Source organism: Coturnix japonica, chromosome 4 (genome assembly GCF_001577835.2).
Source record: "Coturnix japonica isolate 7356 chromosome 4, Coturnix japonica 2.1, whole genome shotgun sequence".
Lineage (NCBI taxonomy): Eukaryota > Metazoa > Chordata > Aves > Galliformes > Phasianidae > Coturnix > Coturnix japonica.
The window spans coordinates 52,881,366-52,898,625 of NC_029519.1; the positions used below are offsets into that span (position 1 = coordinate 52,881,366).

A 17,260-nucleotide genomic window follows, 5' to 3' on the forward strand; every position below is an offset into this window, starting at 1 on the left:
AGGATCTCTTGTTCTAGGCCATAGCCTTGCACAGCTGCACGCAGGGGGCTAGGACTGTTCCCATACTGATACACAGATGCCTGCAAAAGTGTCCTTGTATTTGAAATGTTAATAGGACTGGTCATGAGAGACATGATTTGTGCAGAACTCTGCCTTCACTCCCACTTGCACTTTACATTTTCATTTGACATTTTCCCATGAGTATGAAACCCCAAAGTGCTTAAATCAACTTTATCGGTTCTTTTTATGTAATGTTGTGCTCCAAATCCCTCACTGGAACACCTCGTGTTCTGATATTCTTTGTTGTTGTTTGGCTCTGCAGTTTTTTCTCTGGCATTCAGTGACAGTTATGATACTAAGGTGTGTTTTGTACAGGGCAAAAAAAATAACCAAAACAATTTGGAGAACTGCGCTTCTGAGTGTTGCCCACACCACGCACAGAGTCCTGAAATAGTTTCTGGATGAATAAGGAATTAACTCCCTTTGAAAAAATAAATAACTGACACAACATGAAGAGATTACTGGATGGCAATTTCATTTTCTGTCTTGCTTTTTAAAGTACTACTTTGTTATTTAACAGGCCTTGTAATTACAACAGTGTGGATGATAAAAGCGTACAGATAGTAAAACATTTATTTTAAGAACCCTTCAATTTACATGACTTTTCTTTTGGTTTTCACAGAGTGCTTTACCACTCACCCTAGCTCTTACTGACCTGCCTGCCAGCCTGGTCTGAGGCTACTGAGGCTTATCCCAAAGCAGCATGTGCCTCTCCAAACATCTCTCTGGCATTTCTTTATGGGCACCTGCTGCTGGTAATTATGGGCCTGTCTCCTAACCACTTCCTCTGGTTTATGTCAGGGCATTACTCAGCCCTCTTGATTGCAAACAAGCCCCAGTAACAGAGCACTACATGAGCCCTTGTGGTAATTAGGCAGGCCCAGTCAGCTCTGTGTGCCTGCACCAAAAGGAGTTGTTTCTTTATAATAATCTTCCTTTTGTTGCTTTTGGTAGCATAATGCAGCACACACTTTGGTAACCCTAACCAGACCGCCCGCATGTGTCTGCAATGGGCTTTAGAACCAGCTGCTAAAAGCACACTGCCCAGCTCCTCAGACCATATTTCTGTTTGGCTAGAAAAACAAAATTCTGCCTTTCTTCAGCGTTAAATCCCATAAGTAAGTTTGTTCCCATCCCAAATCCTCATGCAAGTAAAATAGAACGCATACATTGTACATCATCTTTATAAACATGTTTTGGAGGAAAGAGGATGCTTTAGCTTCTTTACGTGGTGCAGTATCTGTTTTGCCACTCAGGGAAATGAAAACAAATACTGTAATGTATTCAAACCTCTTAATTCTCCAGAGAAATGTATTTTTTCTACTGTTACTAATTAGTATTTGAAACCGCTAATCCTATTCAGGTTGTTTTTTGTTTGTTTTAATTTTCCATTGCCTACTTTGAGAAAAGCCAATGATGAAAATACACTTCTAGTGTTGTTTTAGTAAATACCCTCTAAGATGGTGAAAAGCAGCTGGCAAATGCAGCAGCTAGTCAGCCTTGGTGGCACTCAGCTCTACTGAGGAAAGTTCCCTTGCTGACCAGGATTGGAGAGATTTTCTCTGTTCTAGAGGCAATATGAAAACAGTCTTTTCAGTCTGAATATCAAGCTTTGCAAAACCTTTACACTGATGTGATGGGCGGCTTCAGTGTCTTCCCAAGAAAATTTCTGCAAGCTGTGCTCTTTTAAAAAACTAAAAGATTCCCAAACAACTAGCAGTCATAAAAAACATTTTAGCCAATAATTGCTGTTCTAGATGCCTATCTTTCTTTTCTTGATTCTTTCAAGTGGGATGAGATCTTGTAAAGATAGAAACGTTTTCTTCCCCATTTTAGTGCAGAGGCTCTTTGTTAGCAATGGGATTGATCTCTGATGTACTTTGCTGTCTCTACTCCTTTATTTCATTTACTTTAAAGGCATACTTAGAGACATGGAAATTTTTCCATCCCAGCAGATGGGACAGAAATCTCTCCCTGATGAACACAATCTTGCAGAAACTGGAGTTGTTCACAGCCTTCAGCTGGCACTGCAGTAAAGCATTTAGCAAAGGAACACATTTGCTGAAGATCTATCCATCCAAGAAAGGCAGCAAACCTGACCATAGTCACAAGGCTCAAAAACTACAGCCCAAGGGCTGAAACTTATGAAGAACAGATGAGGCTAAGTTGCATACACAGTTTACCTGTAAACCTCAACAAGAGATAAAACAAGATGCATTTATGTATATACCTACACCAACTGGTGTCTACATCCTTCCTAAACAAAATGCTGTTGTCTTTCCCAGCTCCAGGCCCGTGCTGCTTCAATCATGAGATTTTTGCACACACATATCAGACCAGGTGGCCCTCAAGTCATGAAAATATGGTACTGCAGAAATTCTTCTTGAGATTTTTTTGCTACTATAGGAAGACTTATGTTTCCAGCTAGATAATGGTGGCAGCTGAAAACTAAAGGTCACATCACCTGATATTAAGCAATCCCACATTTGATAAACAACCCAGCAAATAAGTCAGGAGAATAGAATTTTGAGCCTAGGGCTATTATCAGGTCAACTCTTTACCCTGCAGGTAAACACATCTTCTGAAAAAATATTTCATGGTCTGAAGACTTGCAATAGACTTACATGAGCCTTTTAGATGTGTTTGTGGGGGAAAAGTACAAATGTTTATGTAAGTTATTTCAGCTCAGAAATTCCTTGTGATTGAGAAATTACATATATATAAATTTATCAAAGGACAGCGGACGCAGCATGCACATACACATAACAAAGCACTTTAGTATTTTTCAAACACTGCAATATTCTCAAGCAGTAACTCAGGCTTCAGTGCAAGTTCTCATGCTACAGAAGACTGAGAAGTGACACTTCAGCTTCCAAAAACCAAAGCGCATTATTTAGGAGCAAACAATCACCAGCTGCACATCGTATGGTTACACATTTGCAAACCATAGCTATGCATTCATAGGTGCCTATATAAAGTCAATAGCAATGAACAATACTGATTGCAAGATGGCAACAGTTATGCCACATATACCAGTTATGCCACAGATCTTCACTGGCCTGCTATGAAAAAAGTTACTGAGCCACAGCCAGAATCCAGGTATTGAAAGAGAAAGAAAGAATTCTTTCAAAGAAAGTGATGGACAAAATATTAGTCAATTTATGTCACCTTCAGTGAGGGAATCCAACCACAGAACAAAAAATAAAATGAAAAATATTTTGGTTTACATTACTGTTTTTCAAAGCCTTTGTTTTGGGAAAAAGGACTTGCAGGATGATTATAAATCTTTTCATGGAATTTCAAGGCCCTCTTCTAAACTGAACACATTTACACACACAGTCCTAACTCAAAGATAATTTAGTAGCCTCATGCAACCCCAACTATTCTGTAGTAGACTATTGATCTCCTTTTCCTCTTTCTGTTTAAATGTGGACTCAAGGTCTTCCCTGAAAACCTCAATCTAGCATATAACACAGGATTACAAGACTCCCAGCACTCCGCTACAAACTTAGCTTGTGGTCACCTTAGGTTTTCACAGTCCTTAGGGGCCCTGAACTGTCTGCATAAAACTAGAAGTAGATAACGCATGTTGCTTAGTGTGCAACAGACAGACATCCAAATGAGTAAAAATAGTAAAACTCTCAAAAGACGAAGAGTATTGGCATTTCAATTCTCCTTCCAATGAAAAATATTCATGACTGTAATTATCCCTTGTCAACGTGAACAGCATCACTTTGTCAAGCTCCAGCCTAATTCCTTTACATAATTCTCCCAGCACATGAAAATGGATGTATTTACTTTTTTTCTTATAATCAAATGCAATAATGATTTTTTCAATAACAGAAGAAATGGTGCAAAAGATGAGGCAAAAAACATATGGAAACAGTCACTTTTGACCTATGTTTTATCCTTTAAACCCCAAAGTGGATTCAGTATTAAAATCAAAGTACTCTAAGTATATTGTGGAAATATTTACAGCTGTTATTACTGCCTGATTTATGTGTGCCAGAGACCAGATTATTCAGACTGGTTTCACAAGCAATATGTTAGTAAACAGGATTTTGCTTGGTAATTATATTAAACATGTCCATTGGAATTAATTACAGATGGTATTTTACTGTACTTGATAAAAGCACTAAGCAGCAAGAACTAATGATGGCAAAAAAAAAAAAAAAAAAAAAAAAAAAAGAAGTCTCCTCTCATTTTCAGTAAAGCTTTCCATGTGAAAATCTGTCAACATGAAAAGTTACTGCTTGTAATTAAAGCCAGGCTTTAGCTCAGTAATATGTTTACATGTTATGTTCCAGAAGGGAAAAAATGCAATTGAATTACTCTTTTTAAAGCCTGCGGTTCACAAACACATGGTCTGCTCTGAACATGCTACTAATGTCGACTTCCTGGGAAGAAAAATAATAATAATTTAAAAAATAAAAAACAATATATATTTTAAAAAAATCAGCCAAACCTCACGCCACATTTGAGAGTACTGCACTATGTTTTTTACAAGTTTAAAGGAGACCTCCAGATGTGCTTGCAGGATTTTTGCTGGGGGTATGCCTACCAGATTAGGTATTTAAGCTTTGTTCTTGTCAGTACTCGTACAAGGTTTCGCTAATGGACTGATAACAGCAAAGAGGAGGTGGAGAAGTCTGAGAACAGCAGCAAGGAGCTAATTACCCCTCTGCTTTAGCTCTCAGATTAGCTTACTAAACATCCCTTAAATGGCCTCCACAATGGCTTTATAGCACAATATCTGTTTTCAAAGATGAATTCAAGACAACTTTTCAGAATTACACTGGGTTCAAATTGCCAAACTGGGTGCAAAGTGGTGCTGCAGGAGAGGATTCCAGTCTGCTGTTTGCTTTAGAAGATGAGTCCATTTCCACTCTTCTGACATTTGTCATGCTTCCTTTAATTTTAATAAACATGCACTATTTTCTCACCACCCCTCTGTATTCCTTTTTCCTATACATATACGGTATGGGTAGGATGCTATATGCTGTGGAAATAGTTAACTAGAATTTAGGGCCAAAGGCATACAAACACTGTATATTGACAAGTTTAAATGCTATCGCATTACATGATGAGACATACTCCCTAAACAGACAGCAAATAACCTTTTTTTCCCTCCATGGCAACCCAGTGGTCTAAATGACAAAGCATGTTACTAACTTCAGTAGAAAATGTTCCTGATCAAGGTCACAACATATTTCATGGTAAAGAATCAAACAGATAAGCAGCTCTGTGGTTATGCAGTGTTACAGAAGCCCGTACATTGAATTTGCTAATTTAGCTTTAATTCACAAACCTGACACTCATTTCTTCTCTTTTAACTATTTTTGTTTCCTGTTAATGTAGCCAGATGGGAACTTTAGTATGATTACAACTCTCCCTACTTTAATATGAACTCTTCATCTTATTACTATCAGATGACATTTGCTTTCCTTAATGTACATACTTTTAGAAAAATTACAGAAGTGCTATTGCTGCATTACATGAAAAATTCCATTGTACATTTAGCTGACATAGCATCAGCTGCTGTTTAAACTGGGCTTAGCTAATGGACTTTTAATGTCAGTGGGGTTATGTGCAGTTACTGGCTATTAGCAGGAACGGGTCCTTTCTATAAAAATCACTTTTCTTCAAGCATGTTGTTTGAACATTCCTTCCCCTGATTTAGTGACTGTCACCAAATACAAAACAAATGCAAGGACGCTGGAATCTACTGTTATCTTTAAAACCAACTTAACCTCAGCCCGGCCTCCACAAACAAAATACACATCTTGCATTGGTGCTGGCAGAAATAAAACTTTTAGGACAAAAGACCAAATTTTCCTTATGTTACTCTGGTATAAAATAAGCTCATCGGCAAAGTTTTAGCAGTTGCATACTGCACATCATGTCACTTAGTCGTGTAAAATCAGTTTTCTTTGTAAATAGTTCTTATAAATGCAAATTTAAGACTTTCTGCTGGAGATTGCCAAACGACAGACACATTTACATCACAAGTAAATAAACTAGTACTTTTCTTTTCAAGATTTGGTAGCTTTTATCCAATAAGCTGTGTTTAATACACAGAACTAATATGTAAAAGATTTAGCAAGAAAAACAGAAGTAAAAGAAGATGACTCATACAGAAATATTGTAGGACACTCAAAGTACAAGAGCTAGCAGAAATTGAAGAGTTTTGCCTTTGTTAAAAGGCACATGGCGCTACTCATTCTACTACCTAGCCCAGGGTAATCACCACTTTTATTACCAGCTGTTACATTTCTAACTCCAGCCTCAGAAGCCTGAGTATGCTTTTACAGTAGCAGAGGAGTTCAGTTAAAAACAACAGAACGCTGAGGCAGGTAATCACTAGGCATTCACGTGTAGCAGACGCTTATGTGGGCATCTGCCTACAGTTGGTGGCATTAGGCTGTCTGTTCCTACTGGAAATAACATGATAAAACCCAAGAAAAGAACAGTTGTCTGGAAAATCCTCACCAGTCAACTTTCAAGTAAGGCATGGCATTAATCTCTGTGCAGCAGGGCTGAATCACTGCATGTAAGGGGAATGGAAAGCCACAAAATTAGTCAAATTATTGAGCTTAAAAATAAATAAAAACATACCAAAATATTGCCATAAAAAAAAAAAAGGCTATATCAAGGTCTCTATTGATATACTTGATCAATATCAAGATTGATATACTCTACTATACTGACTTTTTTTTTCTTTTTTTTTTTTTATTTTAACACAGAACTATTACAGCTGCTATGTCTTGTCTTCGAAATTAATTGAGCTATATATTTTGTTGTCCACAGCCTGGACTTGAATAAGTCTATCCTTGATGTAAGTACAGGGGGAAAAAAAAACAACAAAAAATGGAAACAAAAGTAAAATGACACTTCTAAGTTCTGAACTTTTTAGCTATAAACTTCCTAGTTACTCAGTAATAACCAAGAAATTAGGAACTTCCTATTTGCTAGGGCACAGCTATTTTAAATGAGGAAGACAAGGAAAACCAGAGCTCATATTCTTGTCAGCAGAGATGTGCTGCAGAAGAAGAGCACTGTGTTTTATTTCAGCAAGTGACTGAAAAAGTTACCTTCACCTTCAGAAACTGGTGAGGAAGCAGAATGGAAGTCCCTAAGCTGTGTTAGCAACATCTGCATGAAAGGAATTTTTAATGGGGATGATGATTTGCCAAAAGGCAGTGCAGCTTTTGGGCCAAACAGCTTACAGCAAGGAATACTGGTAATTCCTGAGCCAATTCAGCAAGAACACTCCTGGTACCAGGGCGTATTCTTCACCATCTAATTATAGCCCCATCCCTTAACTGGACAGAACTCAGATTTTTTTCCATAACTAACTAAGATTTTCAGATCTACAGCAAACAAGAGAGAAAAGAAACTTAATGTCCTACTAGCTGAAAACACCAGTGAGCTTTGTCCTAAACTCAGAACAAAAGCTCGAGCCGCAGAGGTTACACTGTAGTCTCAGTGACTGCAGACCATCCAGAGTTTTAGACTAAGCACCTCGCTGCTACATACATGGCTCTGTTTGCTGCTGAAAGTTGTCGATGCTGTATGATTGAGAGGTGAAAGGAATCCATCTATGTCAATTCTGAGAGCAGCTGTCAGAAATGGGAGACGAATTAATGACAGAGGAAATTAATTCAGACTAAGACAGTGTGCATGGGCATACCTTGAATTATTCCCAGCAAACAGAAGTAGATCTGTTACAGTTTGTGTAGGTAAATCCAACACACAAGAACAGTATTAAGTGCACTTGCTATTCTGTCCCACTCCTCATTCCCCCCTTTTGGTATGACTGAACTGCAATTAACTTCATTCAGGGTGACTGCATCCTATTTTCCCTCAATATGCAAGCTTTTTGTATCAACACGTAGGTTGGAAGTGAAGAAAACAAGTGATACATCTATTCAATACATAAGTGCACCAAATACCATAGGAGAACAGCCGTTCCCATTCAATTATTATTCAACCAGTTTATGGTTATAACACAGCTCTCAAAAACCCTCTGAATGTCTAATAACCTTGTGGTGATCTCTTCTTGCAGCCTCACATGACATGTACTAAATTCAAGCAAAGGAAAAACAAGGATTTCAAACAGGTTTCCAAAACACACATAATGGAGTCAAACTCTTTTGACAGATCAGACGCGACTTACTGGTCTGTTTCCCCCTATCTAGGTGGTGAAATTCAAGATCTCTCAAATAATCACACCCAGTACTCAGGGGACCAAGGAAAATGCAGGCTTTCCTTTCTCTCAAAGGATACACTGTTAATCCACAGAGCTTAACGTTTCAACCTCTCACTCAATATGAGACTAAGAAATAAAGCTACTTTACTTCTTGAAAATAACTAAAAAGGAATTGGGAGGAACTGCCTAACAAGAAAATTCTCAGCTGTTGCCAGGCCAGTAAAACCTTTCCAAGCTCCTTAGCATTATTGTTGATAATGTTACCTCCAAGAGAGAATAAAAGATACTGATTTAATTGCCTAGGCAACCTGAGCTTTGGCAACTCATAAGGCAACAGGGTCCTTCAGTGTGTGAGTCACTTCATTCAGTTGAATATGATATTCCTGAATTGCAGATTAAAACAAAACAAATCCACCCAGAGCAGTGATCCTTATTCCATTTACAGCAGCACTGCTGTTACCCAGTGGATCTGCTATCACTCCTTGCAAATGTAGACTGTTTTTCACTGATCCAACCAAGTCCATTTTGAACATTTGCCAAGGTAAATTCAGAGCTTTCCAGAAGCATCCCTATTCTGAGCAAAAGCACGTGGTTTTGCCCTTCATCTTTTAGGCATTTTTCTGGGTGCCAGTATACATAAACAAACATCTGGGAAGACCCAGTAAATTCAGTTTTAGGAAAGCATCTGAGAGCCTTCAGCACAGCATTCCCACCATAATGTCCATCTTCAGGATTTTCAGATGAGGAGAAGGAAGCACCACCTCTAGCATTCACAAGCCTCTGGTTCTCATTCTGGTTCCCATACACATTTGTTCCACACTCTTCAGCAATTCACTTCACATCTCTCTACCAAGCAGCAATAAAACACAGCTCTCCTCCCAGTTCAGCAAGGTGAATTAAAAATCTCATTAGAGCAACATAACCAATGAGAAACTCATTATCTCCAGCAAAACCATCCTAAAGATTCAATCGTAGATGTTCCCCATGTGGGGTGCCACCAGTTGATGTGTGCACACAACTTCTTTGCTGTCTTCTCTTTATTGTTCCAATGCATACCTCATAACAAAGGAAAGTAAGAATCTGGAGAGGCACTGAGCACAGCACTATATATGGAAAGACCCTGCTTTTATGGGATTAGTGCACTAATGCAAGCTAAAGCAGAGGGGAGAGGTGCATTTGGGGACTGGCAAAAAAAAAAAAAAATTCACCTAGACCCAGCACTGTCTGTCCTTTCTGAGGCAGGCACGGTGGCCAAGCTGGGTTTCTCCACCTCAATCTACATCAGTCAAATCGGTGAGATAAAAGTGGAGCACAAGACCTAGGAAGTGCTGCAGATACATGCCTTAGCCTGTGTTGAATCAGGACTGTAAGTCAAGCTTAATAGCAAGGCTTTCCACAAGTCTGGTTGGGATACTTTTATAAATGTAAAGAAGAATGAAAGCTGTTATTGTCTGAAGACTCCATAATGTCTAACATTTTTATTTTCACTGAACATCCAGGAGGTTTTTAGAGAGTTTGGCCAGCAGGACAAATATTTGGTATGTTACTGACCTTTTCACTAAAAGAACTGAATCCTTTCTGGTTTTGATTAAGGTTTCTTGTTGGGGGGAGGTTTCTTGAAGGGTGTCAGCCACATCCCCTTCCCCCAAGAAAATCAACAAAAATTATTCTTCTGCCCCATTCCAATGGAGTTTTCTTCATTGATATATATATATATTTAAGCTAAACTGCTTTTGCCCAGAGCTTTTAGGTAATAATGTGCCAAACTATAAAGGGACTCCCCAAGTCCCTGTGTTTGGTGAATTATGAGGAAATCCCATGTTTCCTGCTGAACATGTGTGATTTGGGATGGAGTTAGGAAGGCAAACAGGAAGCTGCTCTGATGATGACTACCTAGGGGGGAATGCTGCACAAGACCATCTCCAAAGTTATGACAAGCTGAGAAAACATCTAGCAGCTCTTGCCCACTGCTCTGAATCACGGTGCCTGACCTGGGAATGCTGCTTGAAAAGCAACTGGAATACACTACAGTTTGTGGCTTCATTTACCTTTTTCCACTAGTATTTATGTCCATGGCTTATAGTCACTTCTGTGCCACATCCCTGCTTTAGAAAGATGAATCTATACAAAACAAACAAACACCAACCCACAAGCCATGCTCTGCAGAATGTTTAAGCACACCTACTGAAAAAAACAAAGACAATACTGAATAAATCCTCTCCCTGTCACCCTGTCAGAGTTTGGGGCTGGAATATTAGCAGAAGGCCCCATTATAATAAGCGTGAAGTAATAAAGTATGTACAAAATTAAGGAGAATTCTGCTGTTCCTATTTGCTCAATGCTGGCTGCTTCACAAACATTTCCATTTTGAACATAATTTCAAATGCCCACCTACAAGCGAAGCCAATTAAGTCTTCTTTTGGATACGGATGGCCTCCCAGAAGACTTACTGCCATTTCCTTCAGATCACCTCTTGGATATTGTTATGATGGAGAGCTCTAGGGGCACTGACTCCCAAGATCAGACTCTGCTGAGCACACACAATAAATCACCTAAAACACCAACATCTTTCAGACCTTGGAAGCGGTCAGAGCTGAACTGTGCCTCTGTACAGCATTATTCTGCATCTCTGCAGACGGAGGTCATAGTTAACTGAAAATCCACCTCTTGCCTCTTATTCCTCACACTGCATCCTTAACTTATGCCTTAAAGCTCACGCTGCTTTATATCTCTGAGTCAAATGTCAAAGCAGAACTAGCTGATGAAAATGACAGGCATTGTAATTACTGCTGTATTGGCACTGGTGCCAAGATTGCTGCCTGCTAAACTTGAATACCTCCACTGGGTGGCCAGCAACACGCACACTTCACAAACACACACACTGCTCTCCCAACCCAGAGGGAAGGACATGGGGATGGGAAAAGAGGATGCCTTTCTTTCCTATAGTGCCATATATACAGTTAAATGAAACACATTGCGTTGGCAGCGCACCCGTGATTAAACTAACCTTTATTTCAAGGATATGACGTGTTTTAGATGACAAACCAATTGACATTGAGTCAAATCATCTGTCTAAACTGCAGTAAACAGTCTGCTACTTTGAGCAACATACTTAGAAATTCCACATCGTTAGAGCAATTACAAATGTTTTTCTGATTATCTATGAGAGCAACATTTGTGTGCCTTTTTTCAGAACTCAGGAACCAGATTCCTGAGAAGTCCAACAATGTGAAGTCCTGGAAGGCACCACAAAGGAAGAAGCATGGCCGTAAGCTGTAGGATACTTACAAGACTTCCAGGTTGGTAATGTGAAATAAGTGTAGCTTCACTTTTCAAACTATCTCTACCCAGTGTTTAACAGGAAAGTGACCATGTACAGCACAGAAATATCCAGCTACTGTCCTACCAGCATGAGCACCTCTCATGTACAATGATAACTGATGCTGCACCATATCCCATTCAACTGGACAGACTGACTGTGCTCTCAGTCTTCTACTTGTACAAAAAAAAAAAAAAAAAAAAAAAAAAAAAAAGGATATTTATTTGAAAATGCCCGATAAATATAATCCACATGTTCTCCTCTCTCGCTTTGCAGACCAGCTATGGAACTGATTTGCCTGTCTTTGGAACACAGTTGTCAGATGTACTGTATTTGGAAAATTAAATTAGAAAAAAATCTTTTTAATATGGTTAATGCTCTTTCCTGTTTGTGACTTTGTCACACACAAAGCCAGTGGCAAAATGCAGTGAATAACCAGGGTTTTCAAAGGACTACAAAAACAAACAAGCAAACAAACAAAGTCACGTGCTGAATGATGCGTGTAAAATGACTGGGTGTAAACATGCTGCATGATCGGGAAAATGTTGAGAACCCACAAATGCATTCTTACTACACTGAATAATGGCAAGGACAGTAATGCTGAAAATCCATCAGAAGGGGGCTGTATTTGATGCATACAGCTCTGTGTTATTTTTTTTTTTTTCCTGGAACTGATGTGACTGGCTGGCTGGCTAAAGACTGGAAGGACAAAAGCACAGATTCTGACTCATTCATTCCCAGGGAGAAACTCCTTCCCCCACCGAGGGATCTCTGAACTTCATTTTAATGCTGCTGAAACTGCCCCTCAGCCATCCAAGGCCTCCCAGTGGGCCACCTTGCCTTGTGAAGACTCCACAGCACTAAAATGCTACTTGGGGCAAGCAAGGGCTGCAACATCTGGCCCAAACTTGTGAACATCTCTGAAATCTGCAGAAGTACAACACTTGAAAACAGATTAATGTTCCAAGTAGGTATATATCTGTTCGCAGTGAAAAACTCCCTGGCTTTACTGATGCAGATGCTATTACATTCACATGATCAAATACAAGTGGTCTACTGATACATCAAGAAAATTAAGTCTATTTCTCTCTTATTTTCCTACAAGATGCATTTAGTTTTTTAATCGGGAAGCACATCCCCAAAAGGTTCGTACATTCACATGTTGCATTTCACTTTTTCCGCACCAAGCATTTTCAAACTGCTGCTGTTGGTAATAAAGAGTATGCTGGGGTAAGACAAATATCTGCACATATGGCTCTTTTACAGTTTTCTTTTTAAATTATCACTTTAATTTAATTAGGTTTCACAGGTTAAGCATAAAAATGCACTTTCATTGTAAAGGAAGAAATGAGACAAAACCTCATTCACTTACAGCCCTTTTGACTTCAACTTTTCTGCCCATCTCTCCCACATCACTATCAGCACATGAAGCTGGCAGAACCATATTAACCACTGCAGGTAGAGTGCTCAACTCTCCTTTTGTCCCACCCATCTTTGGAAAAAAAATAATGGGGCTGTGGAGCAAAGTCCTTTTAACATCCAAAGAGAAGAGAAAGTAGGGAAGCACAATAGCTGAAGCACACACTGACGATGGACACAAGAAGGGAAAGTTGCTCTGACGGCAGATGGCACCAAGACGCTGAGCACAGCTAGGTCTGGAGGTGACTGTTCTTTTCTCTTGCATGCTGGAATGCTTGGATTCTCCTTCTAATGGGCCGTCTTATTTATTTATGTATATAGCAGTATAATGAATATAACAAACATTACATTCAAACAGATTTTGGCTTGATAATTTCCCTGGCTCTTTTCACTCCCCTTTAAAAATTACAGGCTCTCTCTAACAGTGGGGCCATTTCCTGTTCTCTCCTGATAACAACGGAAAAATACTTAAGACAGCTTCAGATAATAAGATAAGAAATGCTAATAAAAAAAAAAAAAAAGTGTATTTAGGTCTGCTGAATGGTTTACAGGAGGATTCTGGGATGCAGTGATATGAATCTCTCTGCAAGGGAGTGTGGGGGCCGATCCACCAAGCACTCAACTGATACATTTATTTTTCCAAGAGGCAACGGGAAGGGAAAGCATGAAAGCAGAAGCCCCACAATGCCCACGGCTTCCCTAGCCAGCTTCAAAAGATAAAGCTGGTTGGGGAATGGAGAAGCAAAGCAAAATAAGAAATAGCTCTAGCAGCAAGTACTGGGAGGAAAATAATAATAATAATTTTTAAAAATGCACTTCCTTCCATGCCTCTTAAAATTATAACTATGTGTTTGCTGGTTGAAGACAGACACCCCTTTAAGCTTTTTTGCTTTGGCTTTTGCTTTTCAAAGCATCACACAGGACAACTGAATTGTTTGCACAATTAAAACCATGTCAACTGGCTCCAGACCCACTGGAAATCAGAAAAGACCAAGGCTGATTTGGAGAGTGCCACGTTTTCCATTTCTGCTGCTTTCAAGGGACTGTGAATGAGAGCACCAGTGCAGGGTTTCCACCTGAGAAAAGGCTGATCAGCTGGGTGATGACTTTAGAGAATAAGGTTGCGTAAGAATCATTTTAATATTTGCCTATTTTTGGAAACATAGAAACAAAACAGCATTAAAACTTTGCCCGTGAGATATGGTAAGAAAACTTCCTGAAGAGGGCACAGTTAAACTGTTGATTCATTGCCTTACAGAAGCACTATGCACACATAAATGAAGTTCACCAAGGCAAACACCAATCAGAAAATCCCTCAGCTCTGGGAAGGATGCCAAAGCCAGGTCTGTACCCAAATTCTGCACCTACATCCAACAAACAGGAAACAAAAAAAAAGCAGCCATGGAAAAATGAGTCAAAACCAAACAACCATCTCCCTTAGTTTTCCACCCAGCTGTGGAAAGTGTGTGACATGGCAAATTATGGGAAACATTGCTAGAGACCTCTCCTGCCTTTCTTGGTCCCACATTCGTGCCCCCCACCCCTGTCCCTAAGCACGCACGCAGAACTCTTCCAAGCAACATTACATTATGAACACGTGGCAGCAAGTGCAGGATGCCCTGCAGCGGGCAGACATGGAGCAGCAGGTCCCCGTGTCCTGCCAGCAGGACAACAGACTCCTTGCTGCTCCAGGTCCTGCTGCCCGAGGGGATCTTCTCAATCCTCAGATCTGCACAGACTGACATGAAGCCACTGACATCTAGGTCTGTGCGCACATGGTGCTAAAAAAAAAGCCTTGAAAAGCAGAACATCAAGCCTCAGTCACATCCAACAGGAAAGCAACCGAGGAAAAAAATGATGCAGAAATGTGACATGATGCACAATAGGTTTTTTACTTGATTTTCCACAGACTCTTTTTTACGACCAGGTTTCTTATATCCCTGCGAGATAAATTCCTGGTACGCTGTGGAAATGTGACCGAGAACGGAGCAAGTACCAGCGGGGAAGAGATTAGCGAGGCTAACATACAGACACGATGCACACTGCATCCCGACACCCTGCCGGGGGCAACGGGAACAAGAGCGGGTGGCAGCGCTCCCCATGCCAAAGGCCGAAGAGCACTGGGTCGGGCTGTGAGGCCGCCTCAAGTGCCTCTCGACAGAGGTGATGAGGGGGAACCCACGTTCTTCCACTTGCATTACGCTGACATCTCTAAATCAAAGCTTTGCTGCACGTTGCTGTTTCTCGGTGGCAGGTATGAAACACGCGATCAGCTTCTGACAATTTCTTTCTCTCGCTACCAACGTAACAGGGAATTTGCAAGAGCTTTAACGAACCCGCACATCCCCGCTACGTGCTGTGCTGCCCACACGCAGCAGCAATCTCTCTCTCCCCAGTGCTGAGGAGCTCGTAGAAAAGTATTTCCCAGCAGAAGCCATCATTTCCACTTCAGCTCGAACTCCCGGGAAGAGAGGAGAAAAGCTCCGAGAAAGTTTTATCTGGCAGCAGAAGCAGCCTCCCGCTGTGCCTGCCTGCAATAGCCGGGCTGGGACGAACCGAACCGGGGCTCTTTGTAACTGATGCTCCGGGCACCGGGGAACGCATTGAGTCACTTTCACTTTGATAGGGGAATTTGCACACAAGCTCGGAGATAAACAGCCTTGCTGCAGCCCCCGACCCGGCGAAAATAGAACAGTAACATAAAATAAAGACACCACACACGCGGTAACTGCCTTCGGGTCTATCACGCTCCAAGCGAGAAGCAGCGCGTAGGAGAAGCGAGTCTCACCGAAGACGGCTGCCGAGGGGTTGGAGCGGCCGCAGCGGTTCCCACCTGCTGTGCCCGCGGGGCCCTCAGCCCCACTGGGCCCCATCCAGCCCAACGGCGGCTTCCCTTGCCCCGCTCCCGGCTCGGGACCTCGGGACGGGACGGGGCAGCCGTCCCGCTGGCCGCTCACTACCGACTCGCCCCGCCCGCCGCCCCCGCAGCCTCACCTTGCGCGGCGGAGCCGGGCCGACTGGCCCCCAGGACGGCCAGCGCGGGGAGCACCACGCTGTGCAGCAGGTATCCCATTCCCAGCCCGCAGCGGGCCGCCGTGCCCTCCAGCCCCTTCCCCATAGCCGGGCGGTAACGCGGAGCGGTGCCTCTCGAAGCCGCCTCAGCCGCCGGCGGCCCCGTCCCGGCGCGGAGCCCCGCAAGCGCTCAGGCTGCGCGGAGTGCGGCGGGGCGGGGGGCGGCGGGGCACGGGCGCGGCATTGCGGGGCACGAAGCGGAGCCCGGCGGAGCGATGTCTTCCCGAGAGGGTGGCTCGGCTCGGAGCGGCTCGGAACGGCGCGGCTGCCTCCAGCCCGCAGCCCGCGGGGCGGGGACGGGTGGGGGCCGGGCAGGGCCGGGCTGGGAGAGGGGCTGTGCCGCCCGCCTGCGCTCAAATGCGAGCCGGAGCCGAGGAGCTAACCCAGAGGGAAAGGGGGCGGGGGAGGCTGGGAACCACCCGCCGCAGCCCGGCCCCGCTCCCCCTGCAAGGATGCTGAAGCAACACACATACACGCTGCTGAACACAAACAGCCCTTCCCGATCCCACTGGGGAGGGGGCAGGGGCAGAGGCTGCCCCAAGAGGGGGTCGGAGAGCCCCCGTCCTTAGGGAACGGCTCTCCCTTTACCCTTGTTTGCCTCCTCTCCTAAAAGGCTGAGGTCACCCAAGGGTCCCAGCCGTTAGCCCAACACCCTCAGCACGCCTTCCCTTGCCCTCTGCCTTCAGTGCTTGTCCACCGATTCCCACACTCAGTGTCTACAGCTGAGGTTCATTGCTCTAGCAGGGCTTGCTTGGGTTTTACTGCCGGTTTTCATTTTAAGTTGCTTTTTCCCTTGCAGGGCCCAGTTGGGCTGCCTGTGGCAGTGTCCAGACACAGCTTCTCATGTGTCAGGCTGTGTCTATTCCAGGGGGCTATAGTCCCAGAGCATACTGCTGTCCTGGGCAGCGTCTCCTGCATCCTGGAAGCTCCCCAAGGAGAGCTGCCTATGAGATAAACAACGCTCTCTCATGCATCTTCCCAGACACGCTGCCTTCACCTTCTGCCCATCAGGAAGAAGTAGTAGCATGAGGCTGCCATGGCAATGCTGCAGAAGAGTTTCCTGGGGCCACAGGAGCTGCTTATCCCAAAGAGGTTCCATACCTCAGCTCTGTGACATTAATTCCCTTCCCACGTGGACCATTCCAATCTCTGGGTTTGGGGGGCTTTATTTTAGAAGGGAG

At 42.7% G+C, this 17,260-nt stretch overlaps 1 protein-coding gene across 2 annotated transcripts in view; it reads right to left on the reverse strand.

Moving 5' to 3' along the window:
• UNC5C (unc-5 netrin receptor C) overlaps window positions 1-16,432 on the reverse strand; it is a 234,020-nt gene extending 217,588 nt beyond the window's left edge. Inside the window, exon 1 of one of the 2 annotated variants that reach the window (XM_015862012.2) lies at window positions 16,002-16,432. In XM_015862012.2, the coding sequence (XP_015717498.1) occupies window positions 16,002-16,125 (124 nt within the window). In that variant the 5' untranslated portion in view covers window positions 16,126-16,432. The remainder of the gene's footprint in view (window positions 1-16,001) is intronic. The other variant, XM_015862013.1, reaches the window with a different exon arrangement.
• Between the last annotated feature and the right edge of the window lie 828 nt (window positions 16,433-17,260).